We start from the raw sequence: 25,421 nt of genomic DNA, 5'->3' as shown, positions 1-25,421 counted from the left end.
CCCTGCGACCATTCTTTCATAAATGCCAGTTTATTCTAATGTTAAATATTCAGATGCTCTGATTCCTTCTGTGATTCGACAGATTGAAGGGCTGACTCACTGGGATCTCCTTGTTTTCTGTTGCCAAAGGAAACCTCACAGGGCTCAGAGGTTTAATTCACTGCCAACTGGTGTTTGGATGAGTTTTCTGGGGGCTGAGATGCAACTCCCTTTGGCTTCAAGTCCCAATTTACTACACTCCGAAAACTCCCAGGTGTAGGAGCAGACTGTTCTCTAGTAATATGTTCCCTGCCCCCAGTAATTGGATCCCTTTCACAGCGCGGACCCCTCCTACCCTCAGTCCCCAGAATCGATACAAATCTGGGTCAGGGGAGGGGGTGCTTCTCAAATAAATCTGGCCTGCTCCAGACGCAGCTCTGTTGTTTTTTTTCTTGCTGGACTGTGGCTCTGCTTGGCTCTAACCTGTCCTCTTCGCACTCCTTTTCTTCCCGTCTTCCTGCTCAGCTTCAGATCTTTAGGGTTCACCAAACTATGGAACTTGATTTTGGACACTTTGACGAACGAGACAAGGCGTCCAGAAACATGCGAGGCTCACGTATGAATGGGTTGCCCAGTCCTACTCACAGTGCTCATTGTAGCTTCTACAGAACCAGGACCTTACAGGCACTGAGTAATGAGAAGAAAGCCAAGAAGGTGCGTTTCTATCGCAACGGGGACCGCTACTTCAAGGGAATTGTATATGCTGTGTCTTCCGACCGCTTCCGAAGTTTTGATGCTCTCCTGGCTGACCTGACCCGGTCCCTGTCTGACAACATTAATCTGCCTCAGGGAGTCCGTTACATTTACACCATTGATGGATCGCGGAAGATTGGAAGCATGGATGAGCTGGAGGAAGGTAATTGGCATTGCTGGCTGGTGCAGTGAGGAGGCGGGGTGAGAAGGGGGCTGTACCACTTTGGCCTTTTCCTTAGGTCACATTTCCTGCAGGCCCAGGGATGCTTCTGCCCCTCTGTGTTGAACCTGCCCCATCTCCTTCCCTGCACAGAGATGCAGAGGAGTGTGGCAGCCCTCAAGGTGCCTCTGGCATGCTCACTCTAGTGCAGATGCAGAGCTTGAGGGGTGTGTCTTACTCTGGACTAGACATGGCTGTGTGCATGGCTCAGGGGGCTGTCTGAGGGCATCCCTATGTCTGTCCAAACTGGGCTAGGGTCTCACTGGGGTTGGATGCATATGAGTAGAAAATGCTATGACTGTATGTGTGTTGGGGTCATGCAGTGCGTATGTAACAGGGTTTCTGCACAATGTATGATGGGGGTAGGAGGGATTTATGCAGTGTTTAAGGGTGTGCAGTGTGGGGCTCATGAACAATATGTATGGGAGCACTGGCTGGGATGCGCGGGGGATTATGGAATGTTGGGATGTGGGGTGAGTGTTTAAGGAGGTGTGTTAGTGGTTCAGACAGCATTTGAGGAGTGTGGAGGGGTGTGTCAGGAGCTCATGCATTGTGTTTAGGGGCAGTTAATGATCAACGTGTGTGCATGGAAAGGATGTTGAGAGGGGTTGCACTTGGTTAAATTTGAGGTTTTATATGTAGAGATATGTGGAAGAAGTTGTAAGGAGGGTTCCTAGAGGGGGTTCATGCTCAGGGGTGTGTTGGAAGGATTATGCTCAGGGAATGTTGTAGAGGGATGTTGGGCTTTGTGTGTAAGAGGTGGTGGAGGATTCCTGCACAGTGATGTGTAAGGAAAGAGTGTTGGGGGGGTTCATATGCTGTGTATGAGTAGGGTTCATGTGGGGTACGTACAGAAGGTAGGCATGTTGAAATGGAGTGTGTGTGTGCAAGGGAGTGTATCTGGGGAGTGTTTCTACAGAGACTGTATGTGGTGGGGGCTGATGTGGGCCAGGCTGCTGTGGTAGGTTTGTGGAAAAGTGTGGGAAGGCATCTCATGTGGAAAAAAGGTCTGAGTGTGCAGGAGATGCTTGGTGCAGGTCAGAGTGCCTCTCTATTTCTAGAGAGGCTGGCAGTGTGCCTGTTCCTTTGAGCATCACCTGGGCTGTGGGATGAAGGAATTACCATGAAGCTCAGCCTCTGCAGTGGTAGGCTGCTGCTGTGGGTGCTGCCAGGAGGATGACCAAGGCAAAAATCACTGCAAAGCCAGCCCTGCATCCTCGCCTGAGGCATGGCCACAGGTGAGCTCTGCTGGTGGCACAGCTTGAGCAGGGTGCATGGAGAATGTCCTCTCTCTTGTTCTGCTTTTCTCTTTCCAGACCAATTCAGACACTTCATCCTTTGTTTGGGCCTGGAATACCCTGATTATCTTATTGCAGAAGGAGAGGTGCTTTCCTCTATTCTTTGTTTTCTTCCAAGTAGATGATCTGAGGGATGTGGTGACTTCAGAAAAACCACAAGGCTTCTGCTTTAATAGGACAGTAATGTAAGCCCCTGAACTGCTGGGGCAACCTCAGCAGGGAATAATCAAGTGACCATGAGTTTAGCCTTTTTTCCTTATCTGTCAAGTGGGATGCTCCTTTCCCCAAAATAGTTTGTGGAGAAAAGAACACAATGGAACAATAACATTTTTCACAGAAGAGTTTTACTGGAAAGAAGTTAATGCTTTTCACAGAGATGATGCAATCCTAGTAGAGTTATTCTCAGCTGAGTTACCATATAGCTGTCAAATGGGTGTGCGGCCTCCCTAATTTTAGAGATTCTGCCATCTTTTTCTCATCACTTTTAATATGGCCACAGCCTATCTCTAATGATGGCTCTCAGTCCTTTTTTTCTTTTTTTTTGGTCAGAAGTTAACAAGACTTTCATAATTACACTTGTTTTACAATGAAATTTGTGCTGCAGATAAGAAAGTACCTAGTTCTTCCAAATACATTGTTTTATTGATTGAGGTGTAGGCAGGAGACACTGACATTTGGGTTCTGGCTTTGTTCTACCAGAACAGTGTCTGGAAACAGCACTGAAGATGTGACACTGAAACAAAAATGGGATTGACTGTGTTGCTAGTAGGAAAATTAGCTAGTAGGAAAATACAATCCGATCAAAATGAAAAAAAAGATAATCTAACATCTTAAAATGCAAAAGGAGATCTATCTGCTGTTATTAACAGTTTAATGATAATATTCCCATAGTGCTAATTTAGAAAGGCAATCTTGGAGAGGCGCAAATACCATGGTTGCAGACAATCCTTTGTTAAACTATGCTACTGGTCTGTGTGTTTGTGTAACTGTGTTCTAGGTACATGTGAAGAAGAAAAAAAAAAAAAACAACAACTTCAGCATATTTGCACTGTGGCATGCAAAACAGTACAGACACTTGACAGTATGTTTGCCATATAATTAGCTTTCTGGTTAGACACTGACAGCGACTAAAGCAGTTTTAGTTGCTAAAAGGTGACTAATTTATTGTAATTTCTAGTAAATAAGTAGAACGTAGGAAATGAAGTTATTGGAGGGGCTAATTTCAGTTTGATTTTCAGTAGCTTGTAAATTACCACTAGTCTTTCACACTGCATTCTGGGTACTTGATTATTCTGCATGATTAAAAATGTGTTTATATGGTATAGTCTGAATGTACTTCTGTAGGGTAAAGAATGATACTGCATAATACCAATAACCTCAAGACAGCAGATATTTCACATGAACAGAAATACTTGGTGAGCTACTAACTAATGGTTCTTGAAGTAACCCTTTGGATCTCTAGGGTCAGACTTGGTAGACGTCCTTCCCTGGAATTAGGGGCCATTCTCCTAAGGTTCTTGATGAATGCATGTTTTCCTTTCCGGTCTGTCTAAGATGGAATAAGTGAAGTCTCTCCTACTCTTCTGGTCACATCTTGTATCTATCAGGTGGGATGTGCCTCTTGATCTGTACTGAACTTGGCACTGTCCACTTGTTCTGTACTGCCTCCTATGCTAGACTTGTCTATCTTCATGTCTCCCAATGACTTTTAAAGTCGTCTTCTCTGATCATTTTTTCTCTCTTGCTATCACTAATACAGATCATCTTCATTCACTGCATTCATCGTCTTAATCTTGACTCCTTGTTTTCATAATGCATCTGTAAATATGTGAAGTACATGCTGCCATTGTTTAGAACTGTGTTCTTTCTTTATCTAGATGTTGATTTAATACAGTAGAGCATCCTATTCACTGTTCACCTCATCCTGACTATACGTAAATTGCTGACAGTGTCAAGAGTGAATATTGCACCCAAGTGCAATAAATAACCCAAGTTCAATAAATGAGTTTTGGGAAAGAGCAGCAGGCGAATGTTATTCCTTTCATTTTATGATGAGTTCTAGTGACCAAGACTTAGGAAACTCCCTGGCTCAGAGAAGTGGTAGTCTGAATATGTCAAGGTGCAGGAAGATATTACCATTGAGGAACTGAGATAGCGGTAGACAGCCTGGTTTGTTTGTCCTAATTTTGTAGGACAGAAGAAGATGAACAAGAAAGATCAAACCTTGACTTTCAAGTTCATTCCATTCCTCAGTCTTTTTCAGGGCCTGGTCAGAGGTCTGGGGGTACGTACTTCTATCAAGCATTTGATTTTAAAGTGGACTTTGGTCCTATTTCTGGAGTTCAATTTTTTGTGAATAAAGAGTTCTTTGTAGCACATGGTGGGGGTCAGAAATAAATATGAAATAAGCCTATATTGACTACAAATACAGTATAGATGAGGCATGGTAGGTAAGGCAAAAAATGCAAACTATGGATTAAAATCAATATTTGAGAGACAGTATGTCTCTCAAGCTGCAGAGCTTCTCCTCTGTGAGCTCCTGGTGTGCCAAAGCTATTAGGCAGGGTCAGAAGGCCCATCATATAATTTATACTCTTGTTTTTATACTCTTGTCCTGTACTGGGCTGTTCTGGTCTGAAATCAGCCCCTACCTTAGTTTAAACATTAGAAAAATCTGAATGGAATTATGTTTTGTTCAGTGGGGTTTCATCGCAAATGTTCTTGGGTTATGTATGATATTTGAGGAAGTGTTTCCAAGCTTTTGTCATACCCTGGAGAGTCTTTTCTGGAGTCTTGTTCAGGAATGTCTAAAGTAGTCACGGGAGAGGCTCCACCTTAGAGCTGTACAGAGCCTGGTGCGTGTTGGGACTGAGGGCTTGGTAGGAAGTGCATCAAAGTCTCCACCCAATGCATGCATGTTCCAGTTTGTCTGGAAAGCTGAAGCTCCTGTAGTCCAATATTGAAACCTTGGTAACTTGGCATTGTTTGCTGTGACTGTTATCCCTAGAGCTTGGTTAATTATATCCTGTATAGCAATACATATTGTTGTTCTGTTTTATTTCCTTGATGATCTGAGCTGCCACACTAGGATTAGTATGGTCCCTTGGTATGGAGTCAAGATTAGTAGGTAACCTGGCATGGTGAATCTTTATCATGTAGTTGTGAAGGCAACTTGGTAATCATGCATTTCATTTTCTCTTTCTTTTTTTTATGGTTTTTTTAAGTTTTCCAACAGAGCATGAAGTGCTTCTCTCATGAGGAAGCTCCATGTGGAAGAGCCAAAGGAAGCTCTTCCACTGTTCCTTTTGCTGTGGTGAAGTAGGTCTTGAGGCAGAAGACAATCATTTTCAGTGCATAAAGTAGGAGGAAATTCACGCATTTGAATTCAAGGGCCTACTTTAACACAATATATAATGAACTCTGTGAGGAGTTAAGTCCACTTAATTCCTACTGAAGTCATAGTAAATCCCATGAAACATGAAAGCTGGGCACAGTAGCAAAGTCTCAACTTTGAGGCAGTAGAGCTGATAACCAAAATAATTGACTGCAGTCTACAGAGACAGTTTTTGGAATAACTACTAGCAGTTAGACTTTCAAAATGGCCTCAATCCAGCTTTTCCAATTTTTCTCAACTTCTGCATGGAATTCATTATACTTGAAAACTTGCTGGTGCACACAAAACTTGCTGATGTATGTTGATAAAGGATAACTTTTTTTTCCTGAAAGTACAACCCGTCATTTTTAGTATTGTCAAAAGAAGCCCTTCTAAGAGGGTTGAAGGCTTAGCACTCGTCTTGAGCTTAGAATCTCTAAGAAACCTTCTCTAAGGCAAACCTTATCTTTGCTGAGATCATCCCTTCTTTAGGAGCTGAATAATCTAATCGCCTTGTGCTTCTATCACAATGGTAGCACAGTGATGTGTAATGCAGGTATAGCCAATACGGTTGCACGATACAAGCTGTGGCTTCAGGTGGCAAACATGCTGGCTTATGGTCAAAGCTCTACAGTCAGTCCATCTATTGCTAACAGTAGGATGAAAAGAATAAATAAAAGCTCTAGCTGGTCTGATGGCACAGTGGGAAACAGTGATACCTCCAGAGCACGCTGTCATGATGCCAAGTACACAACATCCTGCAGGGCTTTGGCTTTGCAGTCCAGAAAGGGCATCTTGCACTGACCTAGCACTGCACTAGAAAAATGCTGTTCTTAGCACCGCTGCTCTCATGCCTGTAGTGCCATATTGAGCAGCAGTTTGGATGTTGCCTGGGATGATACTTCTCATGTTTACCAAAGCCTCCACCCCCATGTGAAATTCTCTTTGGTGCTGCCATTTGGGGTTTTGTTAGGAAGCAGCAAAATGGCTGTTCATTGTACTCTCTCATGGTTCCAGCTGTGTTTCTGCACATGCACACAGCTGCTTATTGTCTGAATATATGTTCCTGAAAATATTTGTGTGCAGGTTTTATGTTCAGGGCTGGGGAGTAATGTACCTCTTGGAGTTATTCCTTTGACTGAATCTCATATCTGCTTCCTCCCTTTCTCTGTTATGCTGTGCACTTCTGCAACCATGTTGTGCTTATCAGTTATACTTCTGGCACAAATGCACACCTTGAATTCTCATTAAAGATTCATCTACATATTGATGTAGCAGAGAAACCACTCCTCTCTGCTAGAAATATTCCCCCGTAAGATTTCTCTCCTTGGTGAACCTATGGCCACAGTGCACATACTCAAAACTGGAAAGTTCAAATGACTTCAGGCCATTCTTGGTTGATTATACTACTACTTTATGGTAAAATGTGGGTAAAACTCAGCTGCGTAAAGTGAAATAGCAAATGTTCCTGGTTGGCAAATGGTAAAGAGGATGTGCCTTACTGAGGAATTTCATTGACATGGCTGTGATTTGACAGCCAAAAACTGAGTTTAGAAATACATAAATTGTAGTTAATTTAAATTGAAACTAATGCTTCTGTGGTCAAGGAAGATGGAAATGCCTTTTCCTGGGAGCTATCAGCCATAACTGTGGAAATGATACTAGGAAGAGCCACTGTTCTGAAGGGTAGAGCAGTGTCACTCTAAGCAAATTTCCGGTCAGTTTTAGAATTCAATAAAATATCTGCTAGGGATCAGGTTAAATAAAACCAAGTGAGAATGGACAGATGATATTTTCCATTTGTGACTGTGAGCATAATCTGAAAGTTTTATCCACAAGTACCTAGCATTGCATTTGTGGAAGCAAAGCATCGGCATGTTGCAATATGCCATTATTGCCTTTGGAGCCAGCTGTTCTAAGTATGCTAAGCAACTACACAGTGCAGTGAAGAATTTCAAAGGATTCACGTGGAATTAAGAATAATAGCACTCTCCTAAACAGACCATTAATATTTTAAACTCACTTTAAAATGTGGACCTTAGTGTATTTTCCATAAATAAGACTTCATGTTTTTATAGATCACAGCATATGCCTATACTTTATTTAGTTGTAGTCTCCCAAAATACTGTGTAAAAACAAGTTATATTCAAGCCCAGCACCCCTTTGGTAGCTGATTGCTACTATTTTTCTGGTGTGGAAGCAAAGGCACAGGTCTGAACCTTTCACAGAAAAGCAGTGGTGAGAATAGGATTCAAGTCACTTCATATTGCATTTAGGTACAGAAATCCCTTTTCCCAAAGCATAATGTTACTGTTCTGTTCAGCATGCTCCCAAAGGCTCTGCTGCTTGGGAATTATCAGCTTGAGGAAGCTCAGGTTCTTAGGAGGGCTAATTCCCCGTTTGAGCATCTCAGACTCATTGCTGTGCTTCGTACTCAGTTATGAAAGTGCTGAGAAGCATGGGCCTCCTCTGCACCAGATGTTGCTTGGCTGAAGCAGATAAACAATGGCTTATCACTTATTAATCAGAAAGATTTAACAAACACAGCGTTTCTGGAAAACAATCAGTAACTCCAGCGGGGATCCTTCATAACGTATGGAACTTTGTGGGACGTTTTTGCTTCTATTGAGTCCAATTCAAGAAGTGTGAGGCACTAAAGGAGCTTCAGTTATGAGTGCTATATGAGCAGTTTATCAAGGAGTTCTGCTGATAGCACGCATACTCCAGCTGTAGATTGATTGTTCACACCAACAGAGCCTCCTGCTGGGGTTCTGTTAGTCTGGAGCGCGCTAGTTAATAAATAGTATCCATCTTGAGACTTGTTAGATTTCTGCCTTCTGTGTTTCTGTCATTACTTCAGAAGGGACAATACCTGCTGCTTGGCGGTAAATGACTTCGGTGCTCTGCAGTTCAGGAGACAAAAGCTGCTGCTGGGGATGTAACTGCTGAGAGCACACACTGCTTTCTGGCAAGTGAAATACAAAGTCAGGGCAAAAAGAAATCCAAACAATTGAACAGCCAAACATTCTGCAGCTTTTCAATGGATTTTTGTGAATTCAAACACCAACGGTGGCAAGGATATAAACAGTGTGCACTCCTTTGTTTTAAGCCTTTAGTAAGGCCTCTATGCGTGTGGTGTTGGTCTCTCCATGTGTTCCGTGAGGATCATCTCACTGCATTCACTAAAAAATGCCATTTAGTCATCAGAAGGGTAACAGTGTGAGCACTGTGTACAAGGTGTATGTTTCATGCTTGGATCATACATTTTTCTGTGGAAATCGGTGGGCTCTTTGGAAATCCATATTTACACCTTTGCCAAGTAGATGTAAAATCCTATCTGGAAAGATTCCATATTGAAAAGCCAGATTCAGATGCGGGGCAGGCTCTTCAAAGACATCCAGGCCATACAGTTTGTAGGAGGTAACAGATAAGGAAATGCAACCGCTTCTGTATCTGAAGAAGGATTTTTTTTCTTATTCAAAATGGCCTTGATATTAAAATATAGATTTAACTATCGCAACACCTAAAGAACTGTAGGATCAGTCCAACAAAGCTCAAAAAGAAACTTTGTAAGATCCTGCAGGTACCCATTTTATATCTTCAATTCCTATTAAAATTTTATCTAATGGTGAGACAAAGGGCAAAGGCTTTTTCCTCTAACACTGTTTTACTGTTCGTCTTTTTTTTGTTTGTTTGTTTTTGTTTCTGTGCATCCTCAAATGCTCAGCAGCCTGAGTCATTTCAGACTAGACAGCTCAGCTACGTTCCCTTAGGGAGACTGCTTCACAGTCTCATTCTAGTAATAAATCCTCTAGGATCCATCAGACTTGCAGGCCCCAAAGAAGCTCCTACAAATCCTTCTTTAAGGTGATTTTAAAACCTTAGGTAGATAGAATCCTATAAATTACAGATGAAGCTTGAAACTAATTTTGGATGGGATAGGGTAGGGCTTTATTTCTTTTTCTTTTTTTCCAATGAGTTACTACTAGGATTATGTAACATTTCACCCTTCTCTACTATGTCTATATTTGGACTTAATATATTTTTGGTTGGTACCAGCCATTTTGAAGCAAACAGTGATATTTGGTATAGTGTTCTATCTTAGCTGCTATTAGATCTGACTAATAAGTCACTGACACTAAGTGAAGTGTATTTGTTATGCCTGCTAGATTTATCAAAGATGCTTTTTGACAAAGATTGTTTAGTACTGGATTTTCATAATTCTTCAGTCTTTACAGAACAGGTACTTTGAGGATGGATGTTGATATCCTCTAGGAAGGGGATGATGGGCTGAAGTAGTAACTAGGTCCGTAAAGATGGAGAAGAAGCTCACAGATTTGCAAAATAATTTGGGTGATTAAATGAATTAGATGTTCATGAACTTTTAGACAGCTTAGAGGCATCTTCAGGTAACTAATACCTTTACAAATCTCAACCTTATTTAATCCCAGGTTTATGTGACTGACAGTGTGTGTTTGCTGATGTAAGTTGTCTGACTTGCTTACACTGGGGAAATGCTAAATCATATTTTAAATAAACATAAATATAAAATATAAAACTCACACAATGTTTTAAGAATAAGATGTCTTTGAAGTTCTGATGAAAACCGTGATGAATGTTTTACATAGTTAATGGGGGAAAACGTGTGCTTTCTGTTTCTTATCAGTCTTAGGGTAAGAACTGTATTATACTGGTGTTCGTTTCTTTTGAAAGGAGAGAGTTACGTATGCTCATCTGACAACTTCTTCAAGAAGGTGGAATACACGAAGAACGTCAATCCCAACTGGTCTGTCAACGTGAAGACATCTGCCAACCAGAAAGCACCTCAGTCTCTGGCCAGCAGCAACAGCGCCCAGGCAAAGGAGAACAAAGATTTTGTGCGTCCCAAGCTGGTAACCATCATCCGTAGTGGGGTGAAGCCCCGGAAGGCAGTCCGTGTGCTCTTGAACAAGAAGACGGCCCATTCGTTTGAGCAAGTTCTCACTGATATCACTGAAGCTATAAAGCTGGAGACAGGAGTGGTCAAAAAGCTGTATACTCTGGATGGAAAGCAGGTAGGAGATTTTACAGATGTTGCCTTTTTCTTTTTTTCTTATCTTGATGCTTTGCTGATTCAGAACAATTTTTGAAGCCTAAAATTAACCTGAGATGATCACTGCCATCTGTTCTCTTAAAGTCAGACTTCCCATGCCAGTGGTTAAGTTACTAAATTTTCACTGATATCAATGTCAAGTGAAGAATGCAGCCAACCATCTGAGTGAAACAGATGCTCCATCCTGCACGCCAAAATGCATTGTGTGCCTTTTGGACCAGCTAAATAAATAACGTGGGGAGTTCAGCTTATGGCCACCAGTTGATTTGCCTCTGAAGTAATTACAAGAGCTCTCAGGCTTTGGATTCACTGAGTGAAAATGTGTTGCTTGACTTGCCCTGCCTCCCACCGTGGCCTTGCTAAGATCCATGTATGCTCTCAATAATGAGGAGGAGAAGTATGGAACTGTTGCATCTTCTTGACTAAATACATGAATAGATAATGTGCAGAATGGGTCTAGGGGCAGAAATATTTAGGTGGTGGTCATAATGTGCTTCGTGTCTGCATTTTCCTAGAACCGAAATAAACATCTGTCTCTTGTTAGCAACTACACAGCAATAAGGCATTTCATATTACCATATCTATGAAAACCTTTAAAAGAATGTGGAGGATAGCTCTGGGGACTGGGAAGAACTAGATTCTTCTTCAAGGAAAATTCTGATCTTGATTTAATAGTTGTGAGTCTGCTGTAATTAAGAGATAATCTTATTTTTGTATCTGTTTTTCTTACTCCAGCTCTTTTGTTAAAGTTGGACACTGGCTCTTCTAGGATTTTATGCTGTTGCTTTAAATTAACTCTCCTATCTTTAGAGAAAATTATTCAAATACCTTGCCAACACTAAGCAGTGAGTCCAACCAACCAACATGCAGCCTTTACAAATGAAAATGTTTATCCTTTCAGCACCCAACGTTGGTTCATTAAGTGTCCAAGTCCAGATACAGTGTCTGTGAGCTGAATGTAGCTCTTGCTTTGTCCCGGCCCATACATGTTAATATCTTTGCATCCTGTACAACAGTTAGTGGCTGTTTGTAGTCACGTATAATCTCAACTGCCCATCAAAGATTTTCTTTCCACTTGCCTCAGCCCTGCTCTTGTATCAATGTAAGTCATACAGCTTATATGACATACACGGGTGGGCAATTTTCCAGCTAAGCAGACTGTACAGTAGCATGTTGTAGTGATACAGGATGTGTGATGTACTGGGAGCACTGGAAGTGGCTGTGAGGAGAGGGAGAGGAAGGACAAATGATAGTTTTGCACTGAGAAAGATCACATGTGGGCACAGGACCGTGCATCTTGAATCACAGCAGCTTTAAAAAAGGCTTAATAGATGGATCTGATCCAAAACCAGTTGTCTCCTTCTGCTGTCTTGTTGCACTCACAGTTGTGAGGATGAGAATCTTAATTTAGATGAGTAGATTGCCTCTATTTTTTGAGAATAGCCGACAATTTGGAGATCAGATGCAGGTTTGGATGAAGCATGGAAATTCTTGGCGCGTGCCCCATTGGCATACCATCTTCTTTTCTGTTTTTAAACTATTTGCAGGAATAAACAGTGTTTTCCCCTCTGCCTCTGATGGTAAGCAAGACTGAATCAGCTCATAAGCTGGACTATGTTTATGGGCTGTTGGTTGTACCTCCTTGGGAAATTCTGTTAGTTAAGCAGAAATTTGGGAAATGCTGCTTGCTTTCAAGTTACAGATTACCTAGAGTAGTGCTGCTCTGGGGCTGAGTGCAGTCTGGTGCAGGAGTGGCTGCCTTTCGTGGAGACATGGCTGAGGATGGAGCACTAAGATCTATGTAATTCAGCAATTTCGACTGCAAATGCATAGCAGCCATAACATATGCTTATACATCCAAAAGGAATTCAAGAACCTTGAAGGAAAGCAGCCTTGCTTTCCTCAAGTCAGCCTCAGAGATCCATAGAGAGTGGTGCCTACATTTTGTGCTTTGTTCATTGGGGCAACCTGAAAATTTCATCATTGTTTTTGCCACAGAAATCTGATTTCAGTAAAGTCTAATTTAAGTTACCACATTTAACTTGTTTTACTACCTTTATAATTTACCGTTTTATGGAATGTGATATTACATTGTGTTAGGTACCACCAGCAGTTTTACTGCATGCAAATGTACATTTTGTATTGCAGTTAATGAGAGCAATGAGATTTTGTAATTTGACAGTAATGCAATGTTTGATATTTGTGGCATCAATTATTGCTGGAGGTCCCTGAGGAGCAAATCTGATTTACCAATGCTTTGTTCTTACTGGGAAGTTTCCTTGAATGCTTATATTTTAATCTAAGCTTATTTGAAATCTCCTACCTATGTGTGTTTTCACAATGCAGTTTTCCAAGCCAAAGCCAGAAGCTTCTGCTTTGAGCACTGTGTTTGCTGTTAGGGTTTCGTGACATACTGCTCCATAAAGTCTGACCTTCAATATGATATTAAAGGTTTTTGCATGTCTGATTCTGACGTTAGAAGAAAAGATTCTTGAATGCCTAATTCTCATGAATAGTACTTTATTTTCAGGAGAAAATATTCATACAAATGTGCAAGCTGCTCAAAGCTGAAATACTGACAAGAATCCTGACAGTCCATCTCTTTGAGTGTCATCAGAGGCACATTACACTCTCTGCTGTGAAATGATAAAATTTACAAAAGGAACGTACAAAGGAAAATCATCTTTCCCTGCTCCATGGACTGTAATTTAATGAGAGCTGATTATTTTATTTATAGGCATTTCCATGGTGCTCATCAGTAGAGTAATCAAGATGCGTCAGAAGTACAGACAGTAGTGGCAGTGACAGACTGGTGTGTAAATAATTATATTTCTATGCACTGCAGACCTGCATTTGGAATGAGAAAGCAGTTAATTTGAGAGCTGGATGGGATGAGGTACATTTGAATGAATGTAGCACTTAAAATAACAGTGGGTTAGATTTTTTTAAGGAAGTTTGTTTCTTGTTACATCTCATTGTTACCCTTTTGAATACTACTACCATTTTGAAATTGCGGAATTAGAATCTCGCGTTTAAGTAGCTTACTTTACTTGCTCTTGCATACATTTTTAGTGCTTTGTGCCTAGTCTGTCTGCTGCTTCTCTCCTTGGAATATATCACTGCCTTATAAAAAAAAAAAAAAAAACCCTAGAATTCAGAAGGAGCTTCAAACTATTGACCAAAGAAGAGTCATAACAGAATCACAATACAGATTTGTTTTCAACTCTCACAGCTACATAGAATGTAGTATCTGCCAAAGAACTCAGTGCATTAAACAAAAACTTAAGACAGTAGATTAAATTCAGCACTTTGTTTCATGACTGCAGCTCCAATTCTGCTGAGATAATGTAATTAATGTGTATGTATACATGGGTGTGTGCAAGACTGAATTTGGTGTGACCTGTGGGTCATGTCGTAAGGCAGTTGTATTGGGAGATTCTTTCTCTTTCTTTAAACTGTTACAGTTATATCCAGTGTCCCAAATAAGTCTGGATTCCTGGGAGCACCGACTGTTTTATAAATACATGATGACAGTTCCTGCCTCATGTAGTTAAACTGAATTAGAAAGCAGAATTTGACACAGTGGATGAATTGCATTCAAATATTTTGAATGCAGTAGTCTAAGTAGACCTTGCAAGTGTTGTATAGACATACTGTGCCATTTGTGCTTGAGCTGCTTTCACTGTGCTGTACAGTAAATAGGTGTTTAGGACAGAGGAAGCAATTTCATGGCTAACAGCCCTGTGCCCACCTTCTGCCTTCTGTATCTTGCTTTGCAGGTGGTGTCTGTTAGCATTTATTCCTACTTTAAGAAATTAACTGAAAGAGTTAATGTCTTTTGTCCATACTGAACTTCTTTTATCCTAAGCTGTCTTGCATTCCAGTCTTAGTAATTCAGAATACATACAAAGTGGTCTATACAAAAGAAACAAGTCTGGGTTTTTGTTTTTTCTTTTTTTTTTTTTAATGTGGATTACTGTTATTGGATGAGTGTGCAGCTCTAGAAGAGCCAAAAATGTGTGCAGTAGGTTCAGTACTATCTTATAATTAAGATGCTTTTCAATGGTATGGAATTCTTTCTGTCTTTTCTTTAGCAGATGTATTGCCATGTTTTAATCAACTAAATGCCCCTTTCCATCAGTTAGCATCACTGAATAAAGACTGCTCAGGTGAGAGAGAGCTCGTAGGCTCAAATCCCCCTAGATGTTCTGGTCAACAATCAGGACAACTGAATGCCTTTTTTTGCCATAGTAACGTACAGTGATCTGCTTTGGATTTTAAAATCTTCAAGCACAGGGAGAGGTCATGCATATACTATTTATTTGCTTTTATCTAGCCTAGACAAAGTGCTTCTATTCCATCTGAGTGTTAGCTGTCTCACCAAATGGAGCTATATATTTTTATATGTCATGGTACTTGTGAACATACTCTCAAATTAATTTCTAGTCTTAATAAAATGATCCCTTCTGGCAGTCTTTTTACTGATGAGGATTTCTTGTGGCAGGTGATGAGCGGAGTTTATTTGATTGCAAAACTGATGCAAATGCACAGGAGACCAGCCCACCTTTCCTGTTCAGAGGAGAAATTCCCATTTCATTTTAGATGATTTGCATTGAGGAAGGACAGCAGCTGCAAGGAGAAAGAAGCAGGATGACTAAGCTCACAACGTGCTAAAGTTGATTCTTTCACGTAACAGCTAACAAAGTAGTTGGTAAAGCAGCATCTGGTGCTTCGCTACTAGTGAAAATGTACCCTGGGTGCATCCACGTAAGTTGCACTGGAGAGACCAAACAAACTTTGGAGTTGTACTGATTTTAAGCTGGGATTTGGAAACAAACCAGTAAAAATTTCACCACTCAAGTACCACTGCTAGCAATGGACCAAACTCTATTGCTAGGATAATGTAGTTCTATTATTGTATTAATGAATTTTAATTAATACGACACAGAATGAGGTTTGTACCAAAATATGCAAATGCTTCCAACTGCTGTGATTTGTAATTGATGCTCGAGAAGGTGAATAAGCCCATGGTGTATCTAGTAACATCTGCATTGCTGAAAGATCAGGGGTAAAAATAAAGAAATCCCCCTAGAGCCCTGGAGTGAGTTAGTTTGTGCCCTGAGGCATGAGGTTCAAGGCTACAAAGCAAACAAATTGGTTTGCATATTGGAACATGCAAAGAAGTTGAGGTTATGTGTGATGCTGAGACTAGAATGTGAAATACCTTGTCCTTGTGAGACTTTGTAACTGCCCATTTGGATTCTGAAAGGTTCCAGAACAAAATAGTTTAATTCACTTGTGAAAAACTGGGGAAGATTTACCTTCAAAACTAATGGGAGGGAGGAATAGGAGATGAGTCTATGCATCCTGCAAAAGGATCTGCGAAAGCTGGCACTAATGGGGAGAGGTGAATCCTGTCTTCCCTCCCTGCTGCCTAAAGCCATAACAATGAGACTGTATCTGTTCTGCATCTTTTTCCCAGACCTTTTTAGGGCTTCCTGTTGGCTGCTGAGACTTGGCAGGCCTTTCATAAACCTCCCATTTTGATATCAGGACAGGTCTGGCTCAGGACTAGCAGAGAAATAACACAGGCAGCTCTGCCCATAGCACCGGTCACTTCGTTCTAGGATTAATTCTGTGCTTCATGCCTTCTCACTGCATTTGCAGGCTGCTCTGAATCAGGTTGTTTGTGTGACATGACTAGCAAATGCATGTCATGCAAAGAAGAGTAAGTAATAATGTATGGGCTTAAGAACTTCTGAACCCAAGCCATTACATGGCCAGACAAGGCAGCCTGGTTCCCTATCTTTAGGGAGCTCTTAGTCTAAGCTAGAAATTCAGCTTTGCCTGATTCATGCAACGACTAGACGCTAACGCAGACAAAACCAATTTGGCCTCAGGTATCCCTTAAGGATTTTATTATATGCTAGAGTGAATAAGCCAGGCTTCCATGAACGCATATCTAAGTACTAATGATGAAATATTCAGAAGATTTTTAAGGTATTATTCAGAAACCTTATGCTTCTTAATTTCTGTTTACATTGGTCTATGGGCCGCAGAATCAGGGATAAAAGAGCCTGTCTAGGATACTAATGGCTTCCCCAGAGTGTGCCCATCAGACACTGTTGCTGAAACTGTACCTAGCTAGTGTCTTCAGTACTGTGCCAACCACAGACAGTAGTGAAAAATGCTCTACAGCTGTAGTACTGATGCTATGATAACTTCTGCCAACAAGCAAGCTGAGAATGGTGCCTCCACTCCTTGTGAGCATAAAGAATTACTGACTCAAACACGTTTACTGAATACCTATAAAAGCTGTTATGTTCTAGCTCTTTTTTTTCCTCATAGCTGATCAATTGATTTGTATTGCGGCCTGTTTAAAAATAAATGACCGAAGAATGTCCAGCTTCAGGGATTTGGCTGATCACGGTGTCACAAGGGTTTTGACAAATACCAGCTGACATATATGGCCTTGGATCAGTCCTTGCCAGAGGTGGCTCTGGGAATAAACAAAATTTTGCCTTAGATGTCCATGGCTGGAGCTCTCTGAGGAAGCTGCTTCTGGAGCAGTGTTAAATAAAGTGTTGAATTAAGTATGTCCCCTCCAAGGACAGACAGAAGTGCTGCAGTCTATGGACAGACTCTAGTCAGTTTTCCAGTTTCACATATTTTTGTTTTCATTATCCTTCCCTGTTGTGTGCAATTTAATGGTGGGAGAAGGTGACTTTGTTTTCTGAGAGGCTGCCCTGTGTGCAGCCTCTGAGTCCTAATTCCTGTATTTATTAAAGCAGAAGCAGTTTGATCTCAGCAGCTTAAGTCTTGATGACATTTGTTCCCACAAGAGCTTTGAAGCTGGTGTGGTTGCAGTTGGTGGTGTCTCCAAAAAACTGCCAAGGCCATGTGCAGAGGGAGGCAGTGAAGAAGCTTGTCATCTTGCAAGGTTTGGCAGATATTTTGTCATTGCTTTAGCTCAGCCTCTGGTTCTAGAAGGTGCTGTGCTCACACTTGCTGTCCAACAGGTCTCTGGCACCGTTTTTTGGCATTTTGTTGTTCTGAAAACTCTGGCTAAAGGTCTAATGCATCTATAGTATTCTTAAAGAAGTGAGTCTCAAAGTCCAGAAGCAGGCTGTAGTGCTGCTTGCTGAAAACTGTTGGTCTTCTGGAAATATAAGCCTTGCTAGCAGACATGTATTGACCAAGATTCGCGTGAACATCTGCTCCTTATATCACAGATGGCAGGCTGTCAAAATTATTGGAGGACACAGTCAGATCTGACCTGATGACCTAGAAGTACATGACCCCTATCACTGAATCCTGGTGCTATTCACACCCCGAAAAAGAGAGATGTTAAAAATTCAATCCTCACCAGCATCTTTATTTTAGCAGTTCTTTCTGTCATAGAGAGTGACATGTTCCCTTTTCACTCTGAATCCCAGGAGAGAAGAGGATTATTCACTGTAGTGCCAGAGGGTTTATCTAGGAATAAATAAGCTGAAAATGAGCAAGGGAAAATTAGGCTGAATAACAGGAGCTGAGACAGGCTGAAAAGGCCAGAAGTTTCTGGTTCCTTTTATTTCTCAAGTAGAAATCTCAGAATTGTGAATAGGAGTCCCACCTGCTCTGACAGGGACCAGGTATCTGGAATTTATTCTGAGCAAACATCTACCTCAACACTTGGCATTCAGTAGATGCCTTATTTTGATGACACAGTAGAAACACAAATTACATGTAGTTTTTTTCCCCTATGTACTGGGGGAACGTCTTGTTTATTCTGGTAAGCCTGAGTCCTCATTTCTTATGCTCTGAACGGTACCATATTAGGTACATTTGCTCAGGTTTATCTACCTGCTCTAGTGCGTCAAGCAAGGAAATATTCTCCTGACCTTACCCAGCATGAGAGATCTCAGAATCTGATTGTGGATGGTCCTGTATTCCACATACCATAGTAAATTCCACCTCTTCTTGTCTGTCTGAATCAATTGCTTCCAGTGCTTCCTTTCCATACCCTTCACAGCTCTTCTTGGCCTTTGATCAAATGGCTGTTTTCTCTCAGTAGTGTAGAGCTACGACAGCTCATGCTTTGCTTTAGGAAGAGCTTGCACTAGATATGGCTAGAAGCAGGCAGCCAAACAATTGAGGCTGATAAAAGTGTGTGATAGTGCTCTCATCCAACACAACAGTATCTCCTTTCTTTCTTATCCCCGAAACTGCATGAAATGGAACCAGTGATTTTTATTTTCAATATGTATGTGCATCTTGATGTAACTGAAGTATTAGGAAATGAATCCATGTTGCAGAGGGCCCATACTGAGCTGGAGAGGTTGTCCAAAGCCTTCCAGCCATGTGTTTTATACATAATGCTGGTGTCATTCAAACGTGTCTGTGTGGGACAAGTGATACCTTTACTTATGTGCAGAGGGTAACAGCTTCCATCCACCCCCAGGTCTGCCAGGGGTGATGAAAGATACTGGCACAGAAATGTAATAAATGCATGTCTAAAGGAGTTTAGAAGAAAAAAGCTGGACCCAATCCATCCAGATTGTCAGAATTGGCTAAGGTAGGCTTGCATATGTGGGAAGTGCAAAGGCAAGCCATGAAAGCTAAGGGCTGTTCCAGTTTGTGCTCAGGGCTTCCCAGGCTGCAGCAAATCGATTAGCACAGAGAGCTGGAATTGCAGGACTGCTCCTGGAAATTTGCTTAGCTCTGAATTTAAACTCAATAGGGAAAAGTGAGCAAGGCTAATAAACTGAGCATTTGCTGCTCCGAGACAAAAGACACACCCTCTCCCCTGTGAACATACAGTCACTCTTTTCTGAATTAAGACACAATTCTAGCTTTCTTGTTAAAGCAAACAGGGTGTGTGCGAGTATATGCACATGTACTTATCTGTATAAGTATGTTTTAGTAAATATTGCAGATATAGCTCTGCAGCTCAGCTTGCTGTTTGGTAACCTAAATTCTCCTCTTACAGTAAAAAGCCACTATTTTCCTCTGAAAACATGATCCTTGAGTTGTGTTAATTATTGTTTTTTCTTCCTTTCCTTTAATAAACCCAAGAGCATTTTGCTGGAGTCTTTAATGTTACTTCGAAAATATATTTGATTACTTCTACATCATGCTTTGAGATAAATGCAAATCTCATTTTCATTAACAGTTTCAAATTTATCCACGTATTTTAAAATGCACAGGAAACTTTTGTGTGTTGGTTCACAATGCTTTACTATTACTTTCTATCTTGGAAAATAGATTGAAAAATGCATAGGATTTTTCAACTACTAAGCTGTAATCTGTTTTTCAGTAATTCTTTCTTTTCTTCCTCCAGTAATTCTTTCTTTTCTTCCTCAAAGGGAGGAACTAGTTATATGAACAAAAACTAGTGGTGAAGACAATATGCATCATTCATTAAAAGCATTTTTTTCAGGGGATTTTGCTTCAGTCAGAAGGTACGTGAGAGATCAATCATTCCAGGTCTGAGCCCTGTTATCTGGAGGGCAATGAACACAACAAATACCACGTGCTTTATTGGCTTCACTGGAATAATTATGCAGCTAGTGAACCTGCTGGGCAGCAGGGGAGAAGCAGGACTGTGAGCTCCTTCCCTGTGCTCTCCTGCCCTCCCCATCTGCTCTGTGCCTACAGCTACCAGGGGCCACAGCTCTGCTTCTGCCACTGCCTCTGTGTGTACATCACTCCCTGGGTGTGGCGGAGCTCTTCAAGCCACCGTGCAAAACCCCCAGCCATGCTGATACTGGGATACCAAGATGAATAGGCAGTATAATGGAAGATCATAAGTGCAAAGTAATGCACAGTGGTACAAATTACTCTCGTTCTTAGCTTTTAAATTAGATGTATCTGTTCAGCTGAGAGGGTTGGTCTTGATGAGGCAGCTAGTACAAATGTCTCAGCACAGATTCAGAACAAAATAACATGCTGGAACATATGGTATACATACAAAATTTAGAAAGGAACAGTTTTAAATGTTGCAGTAGTCCTTTTACCCTTCTACTTTAACTCTCCATCTCTCCACATTCACAAGTGAGCCTTGGAAGATAAGTAAATAATTTCTCCAGAGATTGTGCTGACCTGTAGGCCTCTGCAGCACTCCCATCTGCACTACGAAGGATGGAATAGCTTACACGTATGCTTGGAAACTCATTTGTAAATGTATTTGTAAGACCAGAATTCTGGTGAAATGTGAAGTTACAAATGGTCAAAACGTGTACCGTGGAGAGTTCAGTGCAAAATCACCCAGGCTTACACTGCTCTCCATGGTTTCTACATTGTGGTATGTATGGTTTTGTGCCTCTTTGTGTCTGGGAGTCTGACTCTGACTGAGCTATCAGGATGATGTGGCACCCTGGACATTAATTTACTTTGGAGGTTGGAGGTGTCTAGCTATGTAAAGAGCCTGAGGGGTGCTGTAGGTGTAGCTTTACAGATGGGGAATACTCTTGTTTTCTATAGACAGAGGTGACATCTGCATGATAGGAAGCATTTGAAATGGTTTTGTAAAAACTGCGTGGAGGGATTCTACTCTTTACATTTGGGGCACAAAAATACAGTGCTTGTGGAAGTTTTGCTTTTAACACATTCTTCAGTTCATTCTTCAGATGTGATTTGTATAGTTATTAACTCAGCCATTTCTTTGATGTGCCCAATTTTCACACTGTATTTATCTCCAAAATAGTATCATTGAAATGGAGAGAAATTACGCCCTTCATCCTGGTTCCCTACCTTGTAATATTTTAAAAGTCTGAAGTATTTTAATAACGGAAGCAGAAGCAAAACTGCAATGCAGTGACTTCAACATTCTAATAATTTTAAACCTAGAAAATGAATTACTTGGGAAAGAAATGTATCAAGCCGAGAAGAAATCTGTTTGAATCTGTTTGAAACCTTAAACCTGAGAGGCCTTCCATCATGGAGCTCAGCTTTCTGGAAAGACAGGAAGAGGACTAAATTTCTTTTCCTCAAATGTGCACGTATCAGAAACCTTATCAACTGCTGGCAGACTGCAGGATTACATGTAAATTAAGTGTATCAAAGAGTCGGGGTAGATAGCCAACGTTAGGAGCTAAGAACGCTATTCTTGCCTAGTTGAAAGCCCTTCATAATGGATTAGAAACAAGAACTTACATCTCTTAATACCAGCAAAAAATTGAGGCATCCTTTTGCTTCTAGTGAATTTTAATACTTTCAGAGTAAATGATACTGGGAATTTCTGTCATTTTAGACAACCCTAGTTGGAGAGTTGCAAAATGTGTCCCACAAAATGAAAGCCATAAGGCTGCCTGGATTTTGTGTAAGACTCTCAATGGAGACTGTTGGTGAATGTTATTTTTAGCTCTCTATGGCAACAGAGATCTTTACATCCTTGTTGTTTCTTGCAGTTTTAAAATGGAGAGCAGTTTCCAAAATGTCTGCTTTTCCTTGAATTTTTATCCACCTCACGAACATCTCCATAAAGGTTTTACACTGCTGTTGGCACCAGGTAGTGATTTAGTGCCAAGCTGTGCAGAATTACTCCATCTTACACTGTTTCTGCAGAATGCTTTTTCTCCCAGAAAGCAGATGCTGGTAACAAACAGTCCCATCTGATTCTAACATTCGTTATTTGGGTTGTTTCCAGTTGTATCTGTGAAGCATTCAGCTTCGTGTAAAATGAGCAGTAAACAACAAAAAGTAAAGTTGAGCCCAAAAGTGGATACATGAAAAACTACTGTACACATCTCATAATATTTAATACTGGTGAAAATCAACATTTTTTCTTTTTTTTTTTAATAAACATAGCTCACCAAAGACTTTCTTACTTTTGATAGTAAGGCAGTTGCTACAGGAAATATGGAAATATTTTATCATAGGTGACAGGCATTGTGCTTCAGAAAGTCAAACAGCAAGAGTGGGTCTTGGGGCTCCTGGCATTACTCCTGGAGTCACCTGCAGGCTGTGGCCTGGGTTAAAGCAATTAATTTAGCAATTTCAGGTGGGTATGCTTTGCCTCATTTAAACTGTTGGGGGGGGGGGGGGGGGGGTTAAAATGAGGCTAAAAGTTTTCACATGTGTCCTAGCTGTTCTTTGAGGAAAAATAGAAGATGATTCACCTGTAAGTTTTGATTCATAATGCAGAGAGCTGTAGGGGTATGATGTAGGTCAGGGTTTCTCGAGTCCTTTATTTATTTATTTTTCTTTCATCAAAAGACTTCCCAGGTTGGATAAGAACATCCACTATGTATTGCTTACAGCTAACATTACTCTAGCAATCTAGCAATTTTTTCTCCGATTTTATTTCTTCCCTGCCTGCATGCACAGGGATTTGCCTGTTTGCTTTGCTTTCTTTGCCATATTGTTTCAATTATCAAACAATCTTTTTTCACTTCTACTTGACTTACATGTGGGTTTGACTTACAACTGGGACAATGTAGTCATTTTGGCAGATGTTTTGTGGACCACCTTTCTGCTGGTTTTTGGGCCACCAGCTAAGTCTGGTGAAGAATGTTAATAGCTCTGTAACAGATTCAATCTCTTCTTTTTGTTGCATCCAGATATCATGTATGGGATACCTGGGTTTCATACCCAAAGGTCTGTCTTCTAACACAAAATAAGTGTCCAGGTTCTGCCCCCTCAGCGGGTGAAACCCATTGACAGTGATCTCTTTTTTTTGTATCTAATGCTGCATTTAGGCAAGGAGACAAAGCAGAGATTGATTCAGTCCCAACCTTCATCCCCTTCACATGTGATTCCTTTCCGTAAGTCATGCTTTCACTTCTTTTTTGCAGTCTGGCAGCTGCAAGGGCTGGTTGCTTGGTGACGTGCTCAGCAGCACAAAGAGCTCTCAGCTGGGAGGCCAGGTCTGTTGGCCACAAACAGCTGGGGTAATTTTATTTGTCTTTCTCTTGATCCTGTTAATTGCAGGGAGCTGAATCAAAGTCAACTTATAATATAAATGGGAGTACCAGCAGATACTATTTATGGCTTCTTTAACATCCCTCTTTTACTCCCTGAGTCAGGAAAGCAGCATTGTACACCAGTAGTGGTCTGTTATTACAGAGATGTAGAAATAAAGTCAAAAGGCACGACTTACACTTCTGGTTCTGATGAGGTTTTAGCAGACAGTATTTAAAATAAGTTGTCAGATTGGGCATTGGATTTACAAATCATTCCTTAATTTGATGTGTGAGTGCCCATTCATTGTACAAATCGTACACTGTGTGGGTCACCTCCCTGAAACAGCTGTTAATGACTTTCTTCCACCTCAGAAGGATGTACTGCCCCTCAGATTTCATGCAAGATAAAAACAAAACTCCTAGAGTTCGGTGTTGTGATTTAATGACCCAGGAAAAGACCTTGGTATTATGAGCAGTGGTTTCTCAATTCTGCTCCTACACAGATGATATTATCCCAAGTTATTTGATATGTTAGCTGTTTCATTGACATACTAAGATATACTATGGTCTCTGAAGAAATGTTGGGGGAACCTGATGGCTTTCTACTTAGGCCAGACTGTTTGGCCTAGATAAAAGACTGTCTGTGTAGATAAAAGAAAGTACAGGGGGAGTGGTGACAAGGGGACATCAGTACTGCTCAGCTGGTGCTTCTGGGGTAGCAGGACCTCCCAGACATGGGTCTGAGTGCTACCAAGAGCTGAGGCATCAGCTTAGATACATCAGAGCAGTTAGGCATGTGAAGAAATTCCAGCAAGTCAGCTTGTGTGGAGGCGCACTGTAGTGTTTGAGAAGCAGTATTCAGCTCTTAGAGGGGAAAAGTAAGGAAACCCACCATGGCTGAAGCTGGTCTCACCATACTTCTACTATTATAATAAGGACCACTATATATATATTCCTAAATTACTGATTGTTTTTAGCTCCACTTTGCAAGACTTTTTTGTAATTTTGGGTGTAAATCAAAACTGATTCCAATCAGTTGTTAATTTTATGCTTTGGGGTAATCTAATTATGCAAATTAATATACAGTAGCTAGGCAAGTAAACTTTAACACTGAATATTTACGGTCCAGTGGTAAAACTGAACAGAGGGAATAAAGAAGTTATATAAACTAAAGGATCTGCCTTTAAACTCCTAAGAGCAGAAAGCACTATAGGTTCATGCATTTTCTTCCCTGATCAAAAGCCCTGAGGTTCAAAGAAATAAAGCTACCTTTGGGGAGTTTGGGCTGCTCTGTTCCCAGGACTAAAGTCAAGGAAGATAGAGTAATATGAACTGAAGTGGGAATGTACCTGCTTAACACTGCTAAGTCCATCATACAGAACTGCTGAGGGAAAAGCAAAGTTTTGTGAAATCTTCTGATCCAATTGTGAAAATGAGGATTCAGTTTCACTGCCTCCCATTCAGGGAGCTGTAAGCAAGTGTTAGAGAAGATACTCTGGGTTTCTTTGGACCTGCCTCTCCAAGCAGAACAACGCAAAAAGATAATGTGCATTATTTGTGAAGGGGGAGCTTTCCCCCTCCTCTGCAACATCAGCTATTAGCTGTGCATCAGCCTGCATACACCAACGAACCGATCCTCTGTGTCAAATGTTATGTAAATGCAGCAGCCTAATCCCCCTGTCCTAATAGGAATTTCACACCTTAATCCTCACAATGAACAGGGGCAAGGGCATTCCTACTAGGCAGTTTGATACACCTTATTTTGAGAAAAATCACCGTGTATAAGTTTGTGGCAGTAGGGAAACTGTATTCTCCTATTTGT

The 25,421-nt window shown here is 41.0% G+C and overlaps 1 protein-coding gene across 2 annotated transcripts in view; it reads left to right on the top strand.

Annotated features, from left to right (window-relative positions):
• Positions 1-516: 516 nt before the first annotated feature.
• The window catches only part of DCX (doublecortin), a gene marked incomplete at its 3' end in the record, with an annotated part of 68,145 nt that continues 43,240 nt past the window's right edge, over positions 517-25,421 (top strand). The window contains exons 1-2 of one of the 2 annotated variants that reach the window (XM_079541881.1): positions 517-895; positions 10,337-10,677. In XM_079541881.1, the coding sequence (XP_079398007.1) occupies positions 532-895; positions 10,337-10,677 (705 nt within the window). In that variant the 5' untranslated portion in view covers positions 517-531. The remainder of the gene's footprint in view (positions 896-10,336; positions 10,678-25,421) is intronic. The other variant, XM_079541882.1, reaches the window with a different exon arrangement.

The sequence above is a fragment of the Tetrao urogallus genome (genome assembly GCF_951394365.1).
Source record: "Tetrao urogallus genome assembly, chromosome: 13".
Lineage (NCBI taxonomy): Eukaryota > Metazoa > Chordata > Aves > Galliformes > Phasianidae > Tetrao > Tetrao urogallus.
The sequence above is the reverse complement of the archived record's forward strand: the minus strand, read 5'-3'. Positions and strand labels throughout refer to the sequence as shown.